We start from the raw sequence: 16,716 nt of genomic DNA, 5'->3' as shown, positions 1-16,716 counted from the left end.
AAAATCTATACTGACCAGTAGATGGCACTGCAAAACCACTCTAGTCAGTGTATCTATGAGACAACTGCCCTGTGTGAAGTCAATCTTTTATGTTCAGCAAGGACATTAAAGCTAAATAAAAGAGTCATTATACTCTGTATAGACAAAACATTGCATGTATTTCCAGTAAATATGTTGCATTATCATCAACCATAACATCACAAGACAATAAAACAAGACATTTCCGTACGGTTTCATTGATTTATTGTTTTGTTAATGTTTGTGCAAGGATAAGAGTTACAAAAATCTACAGACTAGACATGATAATATATCCTGTTCCTATCATACAATGTTATTTATACAAGTATCCTTTAACAATATGTATATATTCAATCCAATGTACCTATTACACTTTAAAGATATATTGATCATCCTCATAAGACAGACGACAAACACCACCAACAGTAAACGAGTTCATCTAAACAACCGCACAGCCTGAACTGACCATGTGCAATCTAGACATTATGTAAGCTTCAATGATACTGATGTGCTATATCATGTTTCTAGTACAACTTCATCAAAATGAAAACACAGAACTTACAAATGCAGCACAGTTCCCTGTAGTATTCATAAGTGCATTAGTCACTTGAAATGTAGAAGAACAATTTACTTATTTATTGAGGTAACACAACTAATCTTTTTATATAGAGAGATGACTATATTATAAGAACATTTTTACTGATTTTCCTCTTTATTTCCTTGTATTAGTTATAGGGGTGGTATGTCTATGTTCACAATAATTGTCTCTGTTCTCTGTGTAACTGTAGCCCTGCAGCTGGGTCTGCTTTAGCCATCCACTGACCTATATTGAGATTAATGAATAAAGGAAAAATATAGTTTTGGCTGAGATAAGTTTCATTTTCTCGTCTCCTGTTGTAAGGCTTAATGAGTACATTTTGGAACAGCTTGCCAGTACTGACATGCTGTGAACATTACGAATTTATCGAATGTCAGAGTCACAGTGGGATTATAACAGTCCTGGTCCACTGCTGAGGAAATGCAACAAAGGGAGGCAAAGTCTCAGATTGATTGTACTCCTGCACTGCTAACAGTTCACCTGGCCCAACCCAGGCTATTGGCCAGTGGTTCTGCCAATGTCAGTGATTCTGTCAACGCCGGCCAGACTGCAGCAGCACCACTTGTTGTTAAGATAAAGTTTCCTGGAGTATCTGTCCTTCAGTTGCTGACCAACCCCAACCGAAACCACAACACTGCAGTGAGTTTTAACGGGACTGTTTCTTTGGAACTTCTTACTCCTCTTGTGGGCAAAAAAATAACTGAGCATTCCAAGAGAAAAGATTAGAGGATGTTCTGATTTCGTTTAGCTATCATGTGTAGTATTGGTGTATGATTATATCATTTTTCAAATAAGTGATCTGATAAGTTTGTTTGTAAGAAAAAAAAACAACTAAAAAAAGGTAGCCAATGTGGGGGTGTAGCGAGCACTGCTGTCTGCAATGTCACTTCACTGAGTTGTTCCAAAATCTTTCTGTTTTTCAAATAGTGACTCAGATATGGATATAATTTCCTTTGAATCAGCAACTAGTGGCCAGTAGAAGAACTGCAACATAATGCAATTTTACCCTGGTTTTACCATTCAGCCATGGACTGTGTCTGAAATCACCCCTCGTTAATGTACCCACTTCTCCCCATATAACAGACACTCAATAGTTTACTCTATTCACTAACAAGTGTAGCGTCACACAACTGTAATTTTTACATCTGTAAAATGTGACACATTGTTGGCAGAAAAGAGTTTACATGCCATGCACAAAACTTTTTTTTTGTTCCGTTGTGGGCACTACATAGATGTAAATTTTCCACTCAGAGTGCAGACATTCAAATAAAATTGCATACGGTTAATATAGTGCACTACATAGCAAATAGAGAGTGATTTCAGACGCAGTCATGGTGTCTGCCTGTTGTTGGAAACCTTTCTGGTATATGCTGGCACTTTTGGACAAGTTTTAATAGACTATATAGACCACCAGCAGAGACTGAATGTCTACATAAATAGTGGTAAAATATTCCCTTAAATGTTCCCTCATAATGGAACATGGAACCAGATACAAAGTCCAAGCTCACAGCATTTTTGTTACCCAATAACAGGAGATGTTTCACTGTCAGATGTTTAGTAAACAGAAGTATTTTCCAGTGCAGTCCCTTTTTTATCCAGCATGGCTATTCAGCATGGTAGCATTCTTTAAAATCATTCTCATAGTTTTAAATCATATTTCTGTGTTATATTGTAATATAGTACATTAACATGTCCACCAACGAGTCCATGTGTGGGCACACAGTTGTCAGAAACCAGCAGTAGCTGTCTAGCACTATACAAGATTTGTGGTAAATATTAATCATAAAGACCAGGTGCCAATGTGACAATCATCACAATCACTCTGTATCCACAATGTTCTTCAACCACTTGACTTGTGACTGACTGAGCTACATGTTACCTTGTTTGTCTGAGGATGAGGAGGAGGTGGATGGTGATGGGGAGGGAGGTTTGGGAAAGACCCTGTCAGTAGGTGTGATGCCTGGACTGCCCAGACCAGAGGAACTAGAGCTGCTGGAGCGGTGTGGTCCCTGGCCCTGTCCAATCACAGGAGCAGGTCGGACGGGTCTGACAGGCGGGGGCCTTAGAGGTGCACTCGGTCTACGTGCTGACAGAGCAGGTTTAAAAGTGGTCATGGTCTCGGAGGAGGAGCTGCTGCTGGTACGTCGCTGTGCTGCATCTGGATCCCTGATGACCATGGTGTGGAGAGGGCTGCCAGGTGGATCCTGTGCTCCACCGGGGTGTTTGAGGGGCTCCAATGTGTCCAAAACAACATCGGGGGCATGTTTGGCTACATTCTGTCGTTCCAGCTCACGCAACTCATGGAGAGCTGTATTCATGGTTTTCTCTATGTCCTATGACAAACATGAGCAGAAGAAAAACATGATATCAAACAATCAGGCAAGGAGGAGAGATGTCCCTACGACTTCCCATATCCAGTTGTGTTGAGTGAACAATGTAAATAAGAGGCAAATTGTAAAGCGCTTCAGATAAATGCATCATAAACACTTCAAATTCAACTATTACTGTGCCCTCAGAGCAGTATTGTTTAGGGGGGCACCAACAAAAATATGTGTATATTTCTATTTACAGTCAATATCCTCCTAAAAATATACTAGAATTCAATATGAATAAAATATTAAATGTTAGATGAGAAATGTTTTTAGTGCAGATGCCCATACTATATTGATCAACCGAAGTAATCTCTACAAAAATGTAATGATTTAAGTAGGGTTAGTGTATTAATAACAATTAAATTTTTTAAAACTAAAAATACATACAGGGAGTGGCATTCACATACTTTGAGTATTTGGGATTTTTCTTTTTTTGATGACACATGACCTCATGTGTCCCTCCCACACAGTTTTGAAATCCAAACCTATGTGCGTGACTAAAATCAACGTGCAGTGTCTGAGTCAACGGAGCTTCGGCAGTATTAACACTCACCTCAGCTAGTGCTTCAGCTTCGAGGGCTTTGTGATCACCTAAACTTGCATGCCGAGTGGTGCTGGGTGAAGATCGTTGAGAGTGGCTGTCGACGAAGGCCTTTCTGTCTGGGTGGTTGATGCAGCCAGCACTGCCAAAAGTGGTGAGACGCCGTTTCTCCGGACTGTCTGTTGGCCCCCGGCTAACAGCTACTTTGTGTGGGCTGCATGGCCGAGGCATAACCCTAGGAGGGTGGTCTGCAGCTCGGCTGGGGCTGTGACTGTCAGCGCCATTCCTGTGGCGTGGAACTGCGGCTCCATCTGATCGCACTCTCACTCTAAGAAATATCACAGTTTGAGACTTTATCAGTTAAAAGTTCTTGAATCTACTTGTTTGTGGGAATTTACAATACAAAGGATTTTTCGTTGATAAAAACGCAACAATTAATAATGTCTACACCATCTATACAATGTGTGTATTGTGTGTGTGCTTGTGCCCCCTCTCACTACCTATATATATCCCTGGAGTTTAAACTAACCCCACCTTCCCATTGCTGCTCCAAAGCGGTGCTCAGGTGTGTGTTCGCAAGGAGATTGGCGGCCAATTCTGGATGAGGTTCTTTCATCGTGGTGTAGTCCGCTGCTGGCTGCACTATCAGTCCTCTGAATGCTATCTGAGAATGCATCATCCCTGATACAGACAGACAGAAGAGACTGATCCCCATTAATGGCTTCTGTCCGCAGGAAATGTTAATATTGGCTTTTACTTTGAGAGATCAAACTTTAAACTTTTCAAAGTTTAATCTAACTAAGAATCCTTAATAATCACATACTTTTCACAAAAACAACATAATCACAAAATGTCCTCAGCAGAGTGAGCTTTTTACAGACCAAATGAAATCACTTGTCAGTCCCTGGAAGCCACTGTTGGTAGTACATACATCACTAAACGTTTTTATTTGGCTTTAATTTGGTTACCTGTCCAGGAGTAGTTATCAGGCAAGAGGCTGGAGCAGAAATTTAAGGCTGAGGAGTGACCTAAGTGCTTGTCCAGTTAAAAAAAAAAGTCCCTCCTTACTGCTCTACAGCTAATTGCTAATTAGAGGCCCTTTATGGGGTCTTTTCTGGTTGTGTCAAGAAAACAAGAAAAACACGCAGGAAAACAGGAGCATTTTATTCCCACTGATCCTTACAAAGGCTTTATAAGCTTTTTGAAAACACAACACAACTCACAAAGACGGTAAGAATAGAAAGAAAATAGAGCAACATAAATAATGACCAAGCCCAAAGTAGCTGTTGAATTTATGTTAAAATCATGTCTGTTCAATGTAACTAAAATCCTTTATGTGGTTTTTTTTTTTTTTTTGGGGAGGGGGGGCTTCACAAACCAAGTATATATCTTACTCACATGTCTTGTACCACAATGTACTGATGTGGGATCAGCCCATCCACACCGTTATGTCGGCCCTCCCACCAGTCCTGAGAGGCTCGGAGGTAGAGTAATAGAGAGGCTCCCTTCTTGAACGAAAGCTCCCGAGGACTTCGGCCCACATAGTCAAACTTTGCTATGGCCTCAATCTGCTCCACCTCTGCAACACAAAGAATACAAAGTACAACACAAAGAAAAGTGACAGAATACAGTTTGAGACTTCTGATTATTTCAGCTCTTACAGGTACTGCTGCGGTCTGTGTTTGGTGACTCACCTTCATCACTAGTGTTTGGTCCAGTACCATTGTCAACCTCGTCAAGGGCTCCTGGCTCACTGTGGGGGCTTTCACTGCACGGAGGAAGATAGAGTCAAACAGTCAGGAACAGATACAGTTCTTCACTCAACCAAACCAAAATCAATTTCTGACTCTTTTTTTTTAATTCTTTAAACACAAAAACTTAATACAGAAAATGAAAACCAAACGGCAATCACTTGCCAAATGAAATATAAAAAGTTTGTGAAATTACAGTAATAAATTATGGGTTAATTTGTTTTGTGCAATCCAGGGAATATCACTCAAACTGGTGTTTGTTCATTTTAAGAATAATTATCTATTTTAAATATTATCTATTTTGTCAAATCTCTCTTCAAATGCGCAATAGACACATCCTTTGTAAGAGCCAACTGAACATCTAAAATGTATAATTATGGTTATGGTTATAATGTGGTTATTGGTGTACTCAAACATAAATTAACAAACAAATATACTGAAGTACTACTGCCTGACAGTGCCTTACAAACAAGATACACAATAGAAACTATAGAAACCATTACTATTGTGTACTAGAAAAAAGGCTATATCCTATCTTAGGTTTTTTGTCTGGCCACAAGATCATGTCCAGAGGGCTTTTAAAAAATAATTTACATGACAAAGCAGTGGATAAAGTGTTACTTGGTATAATCTGTCCTCTTTTCAGTTTTTCACTCTTACTATGACCACTCTATACATAACACGGAGACATTTCAGTATTGAGTATTGTGCCAAATGTACAGTGTTTAAGTTTAAAAAAGTCTAAAAAGTAGAGAATGTCATTTATTTCCTGTTAAGTTGTTAACACGTGATACAAATGCGTGGTAAATGGCTGAACGTGAATAGAGCTTTTATCGATCGGGCTTATCAAGCTTGGGATCAAACGGCGACCCTTATGATAAGTGGACTTCTCGCTCTACCTCCTTAGCTGCAGCCTCCCCACAAACTATATACTGACACATGTTGGACGCCTTATCTTGCACTTACCAGTACTCTTCCCCACCAGCCATGCACTTTTCATACACAGGTCCCTCCAATTCCCGCTGGGTCGGGAAGATGGCCTCATGGTGGATGATAATGGTCTTAATGACCTCGTTAACATGCGCCTGGCAGGACACGGGGTCCTGTTCATCTGGTATTGGCATCAATGTAGGACCAAAGCAAATAGCCAGGTTGTAAGGGTCCATCATGTTCTCATCACTGTACTGTGAAAGACTGGAGAGATGGAAGCATTTAGTATCACTTTATAAGGGTTAACATGTTAAATTAGTTGTGGCAGGACTTACTGATTTAGAAATGCAAACAGGTATCTCATGACGATGATCACAGGCCGCTGAAGAGTCACAATTATCTGCTGAAGGTGATGAGCTCTTTCTGCACCAGAGTCAAGCTCTGAAATAAGACACAAAGAAAGAATAAAGTATATATAGAAAGCAGCACTAAAGAAAAACTTGAAATGTTTCAGATGTTTTCCTGGAATGTGACTCACTGGTTGTGGATATGAGATCGAGGAATCTCTCTTTAGGGAACAGCGGGTTTTCCAAGCCCCTGAAGTAGAGCTTAAGAACGCCTGCCACAGAGTTGATGTCATGATCGGCTTGATCATCCACGAGTGGATCCTCTCCTATATACATAGTATACATTTAATCCACTCATTAATAATTCACTACTAACAGTATTCATGTAACATGACCCTGACACAATTTCTGATGTGTATTTCAAGTTGGAAGGTTAATACAAACATTGAGAGTGCAGTTATGTTTCCTCATTTATTATTACTCCAAGATGCTGATCTTATATATTATGCATCTAAAATGGTTTACATGTCCATTACTGGATTACATGTGACACATAGGCTCATTATTTGCACTTTAGAGACCTGTGGGAGAGACTGTGGCTTTTGAGGTGGACAAAACGCAATTTAAAATCAATCAAGAGAAGATGGCCGAGCGCACTGGGACTGACCTCTTTCAAATGCATTTTTAATATCGTTGACTTCGACCTGGGAACCTGGAACTCGAAATATACCTTGCTGCTGAAGACCTGTGTACAGACAGAGGTTTCAGAACAAATGTCCTTTCATTGAATTTCTTTGCACATTTACAGTATAACAATAGTAAGCAGTCCCCACAGAATATGCAAAGCACGTAAAAAAAACCATAACACAAACAAACTAAACAAAATCTAAAAAAACAAAACAAATGTTAGTTTAGCCTATACTGTGAGTGTAGGTATGTACTGTAAATATGTGACAGAAGTGGTGCAAAATGGCGTGAAACTGGATATGAAAGACCAGAGCAGTCAGCAGCAGCAAACAATACATGTAAGAAGGTGTTATGAGATTAAGGCTTCCCCTTGCAAGAAGATGAATTAAAAGATTAACTGGTGATTATGATCCAAGGTTGATACTTTTTTGGTAGTTGGTTGTTTTTCTGGTCCTTTAACGGTACATTTATAATTAGCTTTTAGTCAATACTGGATGAAATTATCTGTCTTCACTATAATATTATATCTATAAATTTTTTTTATTAATAAGTACTTGGTTTTATGAGATCTGATTTAGTCAGATATTTCAACAAATGCAATACTATTGCACGACTCTTTTTAACCAAATAGTTCAGGAACTATGGAGCTACGGGAACTAAATCAGGACCTAAAAAGTGATGGTGGCTTTTAAAACATTCTTGAAATACAGAGTCTTTGTGTCCACCCTCTGTGTTAGTAGTAATACAAGTGGCTACCAGATAGATAGATAGATAGATAGATAGATAGATAGACTAGTGATGATAGATAGAATGGAGGATGGATGGATGATGGATGGTATGGATGAATGGATGGATGATGGATGGATTAGGATGGAGATGTGATAGATAGATAGAAGATAGATAGATAGATGATAGATAAGATAGATAGTATAGATAGATAGATAGATAGACAGGAATTATGGTGGAGGTAATAATTTAGTCCCTGGTACCTACAGTTCCTAAAAAAGTTCCATTGGTGTAAAAGCACTATTTGTAGACAACAAATAACAATTTCAACAAAGACAATTTCCTAGACAATGTTTGTCTAGGAAATCACTGTCAAAAATATAGTAGATATGCTTTGTTTAATAGCTTTTAAAACTGAGAAATCTACAAATTCCCAAGCACTAAGAACATGAAATGTAAGATTATCTGACAAAACTGCTCAAGGCAATAATAACATATATTACAAATGTGTTAGCCTATATAAAAAGAGGGAGATATGAAGTATGAGAAAGCACAGGTTACAGTGTGCACAGTACTTTTATAGAAAGACAACATATGAAAACAACAGGAACCTACCATACAGATTGATGTATCGAACACAGCTCTCAACCACCACTGGTATAGGCTGTCCTGAGTCCTACCAGACAGATTCAAATGATCATTATTGGGAGCAAATAAGCAGAAACAGTAGAAAACAAATTGCCATGCCAGAAGGGTTTTACCATCAGAAGGTTATAGAGGCAGCCCCTCAAATGAATTAATTTGCCAGAGTTGAGAGAACATTGTTTAATGTTTAATGTTAATGTTTTTTTAAATAACTGATGTTAAGTGCATAGAACAAAAAAAGCAATAAGGAAATCATGTTCTTTGCACCACCATATCTTATTATTATTACTGCAGTATGTATTCACAGGAATGCCAACAGAACAGAGGCACAGAAATGTTGGTTAGCATACTGAACACAGTGTGATGATCCCGCCCTGCTATAAGACAGAGTACCTGACTCCTGGCACGGACATTCCGTCTTCCCCTGGGCAGAGAGCAGTAAGGCACGTAGACAGAGGAAGAGAGGCAACAACAACCACAACAGGTTAGTGAGAGAGACAGATTGTACAGAGAGAGAAAAAGAGGAGGCCTGGCCTGAGAGAATAGCCAAAGCATCAGTGCCTTGTGGGGTGTGAGACATGAGGACATGGCTCGGCGGGGGGAGTGTGTGGGAGGGAGGGTGCTACCCGAAAGGATGGGGGTGGAGGCTACAAACATTAAAGCATTTTTTCAGCCAGGAAGGACTGATGACGGAAAAGAAAACTAGAGGCTAAATTCTAGGGCTGCAACTAATGAATTACTTTCATTATTGATTAACGTTGGTTATATTAAATGTCAGAATTTGACAAATTATTTTCAACCAAAACTCCTAAAGCTAAATATATACATTTATTTTGAGACAAATAAAAGGAAATCACAAATTAGAACCTGGAACAAGGAAATGTTTGGAAATTATAAAAATATTTTTTCCTGCTAATCGACCAATCGTTTTAGCTCTACTGAATCCTGAGTTTATCTCCACTGCTGTTGATGCACACTCTGTCTGCCTGTTCCCTGGTTTGATTGAGCATTAGAGTGGATGTGGCCATGTGTTTATTTGCATAGCCTAACATGGCTGGTGCGTGGCCAACTGACACTCATGAAGCCAAATTAATTCAGTGTCTGGAGGCTGCAGCTCACAGGAGAAAGAAGAGAAAACCCTGCACCAGAGCAGTAATTAAGAAATCAAACCAGCTCCAGAACTTATTTGATTGGTTTTCACCTCACCCTGTCTTTCCTGAATTGCAAGACTATGAGGACAAGGCAATGAGCAAGAGGAAAGACAGTGCGTGAGTGAGCCAACATTTGGGTAAAAAGAGTGGGCGAAGGCAAGAGAACCCCCAAGGACTGCTAGCGAGACAGCTGAGCTCATGGAGAGACAAAGAGCACAGATGGGCTAATACCTGAATGAAGGCCTCCATATTGCCGTTAAACAGCTTACGGTTAAAAATGGAGCGAGGTCTAGACTTCCGCATTCTCTGGGGTTTAGGGGGAAGAGTGGGGGGCCTGGGGAGATGGTGGGGGGGGTGTATCGTTGGTACATGGTGAATAATAATATGAATAATAATGCAACAATCAAAATACATTCTGACATTGACATTTTTTTCTAAAATATATTTGTTGTCATGTATTTACAGTAAGTAAGTTCTGTTACTGGTAGCTTCATATTTAGCATAAATAAAATCAAGAGTGGTTCAGCAAGTAAGTAAATAAGTACATTTCCCCAACTATTCTTTTAAACTGACCCTTAGACATAGCTTCTGCAGCAAACGGTATCTACCTGTATACATCTGTGATAATGACTACAGATAATTATCACATACAAAATTCAATAAAGATTTGACTGAATTTAATGAAATGTACCATAGATGAAAATAGGTAAAAGTATTAGCATTCACCCTTGTATTCAATTAGTTAAGAGCCTGCCTTGTCAATATTTGTTCATTTTCTGCTCAATGAATTGCCTTATAAATAGAACAACAGCAGGACATCCATCTCACTGGCATTTCATTTCTCAGTCTGAACATATTTTTATAGATTCAAACTAGAGAGAACAACTCTCAGCACCACCTTCTCTAATTAGGATCAAACCTTTTGTTCAACAAAAACTTCTATTCCCACACTGTGATCTCATTCCTGCCACATCCACGGACACAGGAGGGATTTTACACATCATCGCCTACTTTATTCACCCTCTTGTCACTGGACATCTTACCTTGTTGTTCCATATTCAGCCCTCTCCCCTAAAAGGAAAAAACAGCAGAGAAAGAGACTAAATTAGTATACACTAGTTTTACAATCACAGAAGTTAGCTGTACGGTTGAGTGCTGGCCAACTATACAAGGCTGGCAGATGGAGATGGAAAGGGGTGTTATGAGAAAGGGGGCATCTATTCAGCCAGCCTCAATGGGGTGAGCGCCACTGCTGTATTTGACTCACCGCCAGGCAGCGGTCATTCAGCGGTCTCCCTAGAAACAGCACAAGAGCCCCAGAAGGGGATAGCCTGTCTACCCACTCTGCAAAGTAGAAAATGTATCCAGGGGCAACAAGAGTGGGAGGTTGTGGGATCTGATTTGTACAGTGTGTGATGATTTCATGATATCTGCTCCACATTCGCACACACACACATTTCACTATACACAAACAAATTAAGGCCTCACTTTGATCAGTCAATCAGAAATGTTTGTTCAAGGATCATGTCATGTGTAAAGCGGCTTCCAGCACAATCCTACTTTATGTCAAACACACATAATTCCAACCCTAAAGAAGACGTGTGCATGAGTCTGAAGTCAAAACACAATGACAGTGAATATACATTTATATCCACTCTCTTAATGATCTGCAGTAAATATGTATATATCTATATCTATATATATACATACATATATATATATACACACACAGGGAATGTATGAACAAGTACAGTACTACTAGTCTATAGGGTTTTTTCTACCCCATAACCCTATTTTAGATCCCAAAACTGCCAAGCTGTCAAGTGAATGACAACATTATTTTCATGAGCATGGACAGAGCTTAAAATGGATAATTTAGATTCCTCAACCTTCATGCTGTAACCAATTGCAATTATTCTAAGTTTCCAAGGTAAAAAGTTCTGTGTGCTTTGGTTGGTGCCACTTGAGGACTAAATTGTTATTTTCATCATATTTGTTTCATTGAAATGGTCAATTCTACCATATACAGTCATGTTGTGTAATTATATCTGCTATCTATATCCACAACAGTCAAAACTATGTAATGACCCACAAACCAATATAAAACCAATCGCTGATGCTTGCAAGATTTTGAGGTAGCAACACATTGACATGAGACGATGAGCTTCCTTATTCACACTGGCAGAGGTTAATGTGCAGTAAATATATAAACAGACGATGGTATGTCATAGCCTTCAAGCCAAGTACTTCTCATCATGAAGTGTAGGGTTTTTCTAGCGAGTGAGTCTGTTTTGAAATTGTCAGGTAAATGAATAAATCTGTATAAATTCAGCATGTATTCTATTTCCAAAAAAACAGAGGCAACACCAGATGATATAAGTAGAATATATAACTGAATATACATAGTGTTTAGATTGTATGTGATTTATCTTTGTTGAAAAGAAGCTAGTGAACTCTTATTCTAGTACTGAAGGATGTTTTTCTATTTTTGGTGCTTTACCTGCTTAACACTAAACTCAATGTAAAATAGACCCCCAACTATTACCTCCACTTTCCACCCCACTAATAAATAATAGTCTTACCTTCTCCTAGCGTCTGCTTCAGAAGGTCATGCTTGGCCTGCAGTTTGACAATGAGATTGCTGCCATTCAAGTACTCCTTGTATTTCTGCAGATGGAACAGATAAAAAGACAAACAGTGGCAGGATTATTTCTAGTTAAAGTGTGCTGCAGTGTCCTTGTGCTCTCATTTGTCTGAGAACTCACAGTGAAGTAGAAGCCCTCGGTCTCCTGCTGATTGGCTCGTCTCTTACTGATGTTTGCCTTGCTCATGTAGGAGTCAGAGGAAGCTGATTTGACCGACTCTGTGGATTGGCTGTGCTGGAAGGCCTCTGACACATCAAAGTCCTCCACTGTGAGCATGTCCTGAAGGGTCTGCATGGTGGCGTCAAGAGTCTTCCTCACCTGACACACACAGCAGACAAACATAATTAAAACATCACTGCGAACAATGTCCAGAATTACAATATCTTTGATACATATATTAAATATATGAAATCAGTATAAAATTAACTAGGTGAGTTGTAGAAATAAAAATACCAAAGAGTAATGTAATTATACCTAATCTACATTTCTCCAAGTACATCTTCCCAGTGTCACAAACAAGCTTTATAGTGTAAACAAGCCAGCACAGTCTAAGATTATACCACTGCAGGCCATTTTCACAGCACTTTGCCTGTCACACTGTAAACAACAGACTAATTAGCTTCCTAGCATAAAGCATTGTGACATGAAAGATTAACTATGTTCCTTCCACGTGAAGCAGACAGGAAGGCATTGCGCATTTACATATTCATAACAGACAGGCTCTGACTCGTGTGCACACCCTGGTGACCTTTTAACAAGTCTGTGTGAGTCACAGTGGCCCTGGTGACTCCGCTTGCTGGGGTGGCCCTCAGTGGAGGCAGGAGATGACCCTTACAGGTCAGTGTCAGATTGAAGATGAACATAAATGCAGGGTGACAGTCCTGAAGACTGGCTGTTTTTGTTCCATGTTAGTTTGACAGTGAGGGTGTTGGCTGCCAACCCCAGTTTAAAATATAGCAAAGCCAAAGGAGTTATACAATTACCTCCGCTGCTGTAAGTAAGACCCCTTAATGAGGAATGGTAACTCTTAAAATGATTGCCAGTTAGAGGGTCTTAATAGAGAAGTCTTTTCAAATTAAGTGTTTTCATGTCCCATCTTTCAGTTTGAGGTTTTTGCTGACAGATGAACGAGAAGATTCATACCACTTTCACACCTTTACGGTAAATATGAAGTTAGTTAAGTTTAGCATAAATCCTGAAAACAGCTAGCCTGGCTCTGTGCAAAGGTAACAAAATCCACCTTCCAGCACCGCTAAAACTCACTCATTACTGTAATATGTTATATTACATAACTGCTTGTAAAACCACAGCTTGTCATTTTTACACAACAGTAAGATCAATTTTGCAATTACAATACATTTTGGAGCATAGAAAACAATAATCTATAAAAACGTTTCCTAAAAGACTTCCACGCTTGTTAATATTGCACCCTGTTACAGACCATCCTACTTATATAGAAGCAGATATGCATCTTTAAGACATCTTCCTGTTTCTGCCACACATGGTCGCACTTGATTGATCGTTTGAATGATAAGACATCATTCATTTCCTGCCATGGTGTTATGCAATGGCCTCTGCATTTTAAAATTTCACTCAGCAACTCAGACTAATATGTGCACATTATGTTATTCTACAGCATACAAGGTTTGTGTTTTTATGTTTTTCATCACAATTTCAGATATAACCACTCAGCTAAACAATTTCCTGGAGCAAACCCTGCATTTATTGCATACGAATGATTATCCACAAAAGAGTCCAAAGACATGAAACGACCCAACAACGACTACATTTAATGGTTTGATATCTTCATACGACTCAGTATATTTAGCCATTGCCCGTCAGCAGAACACACCGTGTATAACACACTTGCAGTGAGCTTGCTTCATTTTGAGATGAAATGCTGACACTGGCTACCTTCAACCCTGTGAGACTTGGGGGCACTCTCACCTCTTCATTTTCTATCTTCAGTGTGGCCAGGCGTGACTGCAGCTGGTGGTGGCGCATCAAGAGCTCAGTCTGGACAGGCTGCTGTGCACTCACCTGACACACCTGGGATTAGGAAAGAAAGGAAACTTCACCAGGAGGATTTAACATAGAGAACAGCAAACACGACGAGATGCACTTTGTACCAAGAACTAAGACCCACAAACAAAAGCATTCTTACGGCTCTATCCTCTAGTGACTCACCTCATCCCCCATGTGTGGCTGATAGTCAAAGCGTGCTGGAGGACAGAAGATCTGGCTGTGCGTGTCCATGAACTTCAGCTTGTCTCCTCTGATGTCCATGGCATCTACTGCTCCCTCCAGCAAGTCCAGACCCTCATGGCGAGAAGTCTCCAGGCTATACTCCGCAGACAAGTAGGTTCTCAGGGTGCGTGCCAGGCTTGCATGGTAACCTAAGTCACAACACTAAGGACAAGAAGTAAAACATATAGTCATTATAAACCAATAAGAGGCCTAGAACTAATAAAGGAAGCACTAGTTCTTTCAACAGTCACATTTTCAGCTCTGACAGTAATAACTTACATCTATCATGTCCGAGACATCATGGATGTAATATTTGGCCACCAGGGCATTGGTAGCAGCCAGATTGAGCAGATAGTCGTTCCGGGCCTTTGTGCATTTCAGCTTGTTTTCAGAGTACTTGGCTTGTCTCTAGGGAGAAAGAGCAAGAGAGAGTCCCATCAATGCAGGATGTAAAATGGATTCCTAATGTACTCAAAGAATGCATTATTAGATAAATTAGATTTTCTGATCTTATGTAATCTGTCAATATATGTAATACTTTGCACAATGTAGAGATGGGCTCCTTCTAGCTTTACCTACACGTTCCAATGTCATTTGTGCAAATAGCAACTGGTGAAATTGAAGAAGATCATTACGAATGCATTTTCAGATCATTTGTACTTGAGTGTAGATGCCTGTAATGCACAGCACATAACATCATGTATAAACCAGTCAACCCCAACAGACCTTCTCCTTCATTTTCTCCATCTTCTTGACAGAGCTCCTTCGCTGTGGACGTTCATCATGTCCATACCGCAAAAGGCTGGAACTAATGTCATTGACCTTGCCAATGTGCTTCTCTTCCTGTTTCTCTGCCTCCTTCAGCTTGCTCTCAGCACTGATACTCTCAGTGTGGTACATGTGGTACGTCTTCATCACCTGTAACAGCATAGATCTTATGTTAAACTCAGATAACCAAGCTAGTAAGTACTAGTGAAAAGGGATGGGACTTTGAGGAATAGAATATGTGTGCAGAAAGGCATGCTGAAATGTTACATTAATGTAAATCCATAGCTGGCCAACTGTGTCCAACACCACGATGGCACATTATATCAAAAAATGCAAAAAAAAGTGTGTAATCAAGTGCATATCACTTTTATACACAAGATAAACTGACTATCTATTTGAATGAAGTCTTAGGTCTTCTGGAATAAAACCAAACTTCCTTCTATTTATTTACATACAGGTGATTTAACACCCATTCATGCTAACATTAGATTAAAGTAGTCATAGAGGACCTGTTTGGGGTCATTGGTAATCTTATAGGTCTTATTGTTCAGTATTAAGCTGTGCAATAGATCTGTGATTTCCCAATAATTTTAGAGCCAAATGACAACACTTTGCAATCACTTGGGGCCGTGAAGCAGAAAAATATATGAAAAAGTCACAATGCTTTGTCAGTATTAGCAGAATATCTACTCCAAAAGAGGTTTAATCTATGTAGCTATATTATATAGTTGTTAAATAATATGTGCTGGTGATCAATTTTATAACGACATAATCATGATATGGTTAGTTAAGAGACTATAAATACCAGCAATTTCCCAGCCCGAAGCGCATATGACATATGAACTTAGGTAACCCTGGAATATATTTATCTTCATTACACTCGTAAACATTAGGGAGTGTAGCTTAATCATTATGCTCATGGGAACAGTTTGATTGGCATTTCATAGCTGAGCTAGAGGTGTTGTGCTGGGTGTTTACTTCTGAAGTGTGAACATTTTTGTCTTTGTTTGCCTTTGCCTCAGCATTGTGGTAGGTAAGAAAAAATATCCTTGCAATGTAAAGCATGTTCTGTATGTTTTATTACAATCGAAGCACTGCTCTAAGTACAACCAAAACTCCCACTGTTTAATTTGCTTTTAGGAATATAAACAGATTCATGTTTCATGGTGTTATTAAACAAATGTTACATGTGAATGTTTAACTAGTAACCCTGCATCGACAGTGCAATTAAACAACATCTGCTCCTTCATCACTCACTCTCAAGTTCTGGTTTCCTAGCAACCCTGACTG

At 39.4% G+C, this 16,716-nt stretch overlaps 1 protein-coding gene across 3 annotated transcripts in view; it reads right to left on the bottom strand.

Moving 5' to 3' along the window:
* Nucleotides 1-226: 226 nt before the first annotated feature.
* Nucleotides 227-16,716, bottom strand: part of LOC118328325 (SLIT-ROBO Rho GTPase-activating protein 3-like) — a 31,944-nt gene continuing 15,454 nt past the window's right edge. Inside the window, exons 5-22 of one of the 3 annotated variants that reach the window (XM_035661999.1) lie at nt 15,385-15,576; nt 14,938-15,066; nt 14,599-14,820; nt 14,359-14,460; nt 12,532-12,729; nt 12,349-12,433; nt 10,810-10,837; nt 9,998-10,100; nt 8,586-8,646; nt 7,225-7,302; nt 6,749-6,883; nt 6,546-6,651; nt 6,247-6,474; nt 5,224-5,297; nt 4,928-5,108; nt 4,064-4,210; nt 3,542-3,857; nt 227-2,949 (exon numbers count right to left, since the gene is read on the bottom strand). In XM_035661999.1, coding sequence (XP_035517892.1) covers nt 2,485-2,949; nt 3,542-3,857; nt 4,064-4,210; nt 4,928-5,108; nt 5,224-5,297; nt 6,247-6,474; nt 6,546-6,651; nt 6,749-6,883; nt 7,225-7,302; nt 8,586-8,646; nt 9,998-10,100; nt 10,810-10,837; nt 12,349-12,433; nt 12,532-12,729; nt 14,359-14,460; nt 14,599-14,820; nt 14,938-15,066; nt 15,385-15,576 — 2,850 coding nt within the window. In that variant the 3' untranslated portion in view covers nt 227-2,484. Of the gene's footprint in view, nt 2,950-3,541; nt 3,858-4,063; nt 4,211-4,927; nt 5,109-5,223; nt 5,298-6,246; nt 6,475-6,545; nt 6,652-6,748; nt 6,884-7,224; nt 7,303-8,585; nt 8,647-9,008; nt 9,040-9,997; nt 10,101-10,809; nt 10,838-12,348; nt 12,434-12,531; nt 12,730-14,358; nt 14,461-14,598; nt 14,821-14,937; nt 15,067-15,384; nt 15,577-16,716 lie in introns of all 3 variants that reach the window. The other 2 variants (XM_035662000.1, XM_035662001.1) reach the window with 2 other exon arrangements.

Source organism: Morone saxatilis, unplaced genomic scaffold (assembly GCF_004916995.1).
Source record: "Morone saxatilis isolate NCDOM2014 unplaced genomic scaffold, NCSU_SB_2.0 Contig18, whole genome shotgun sequence".
Lineage (NCBI taxonomy): Eukaryota > Metazoa > Chordata > Actinopteri > Moronidae > Morone > Morone saxatilis.
The sequence above is the reverse complement of the archived record's forward strand: the minus strand, read 5'-3'. Positions and strand labels throughout refer to the sequence as shown.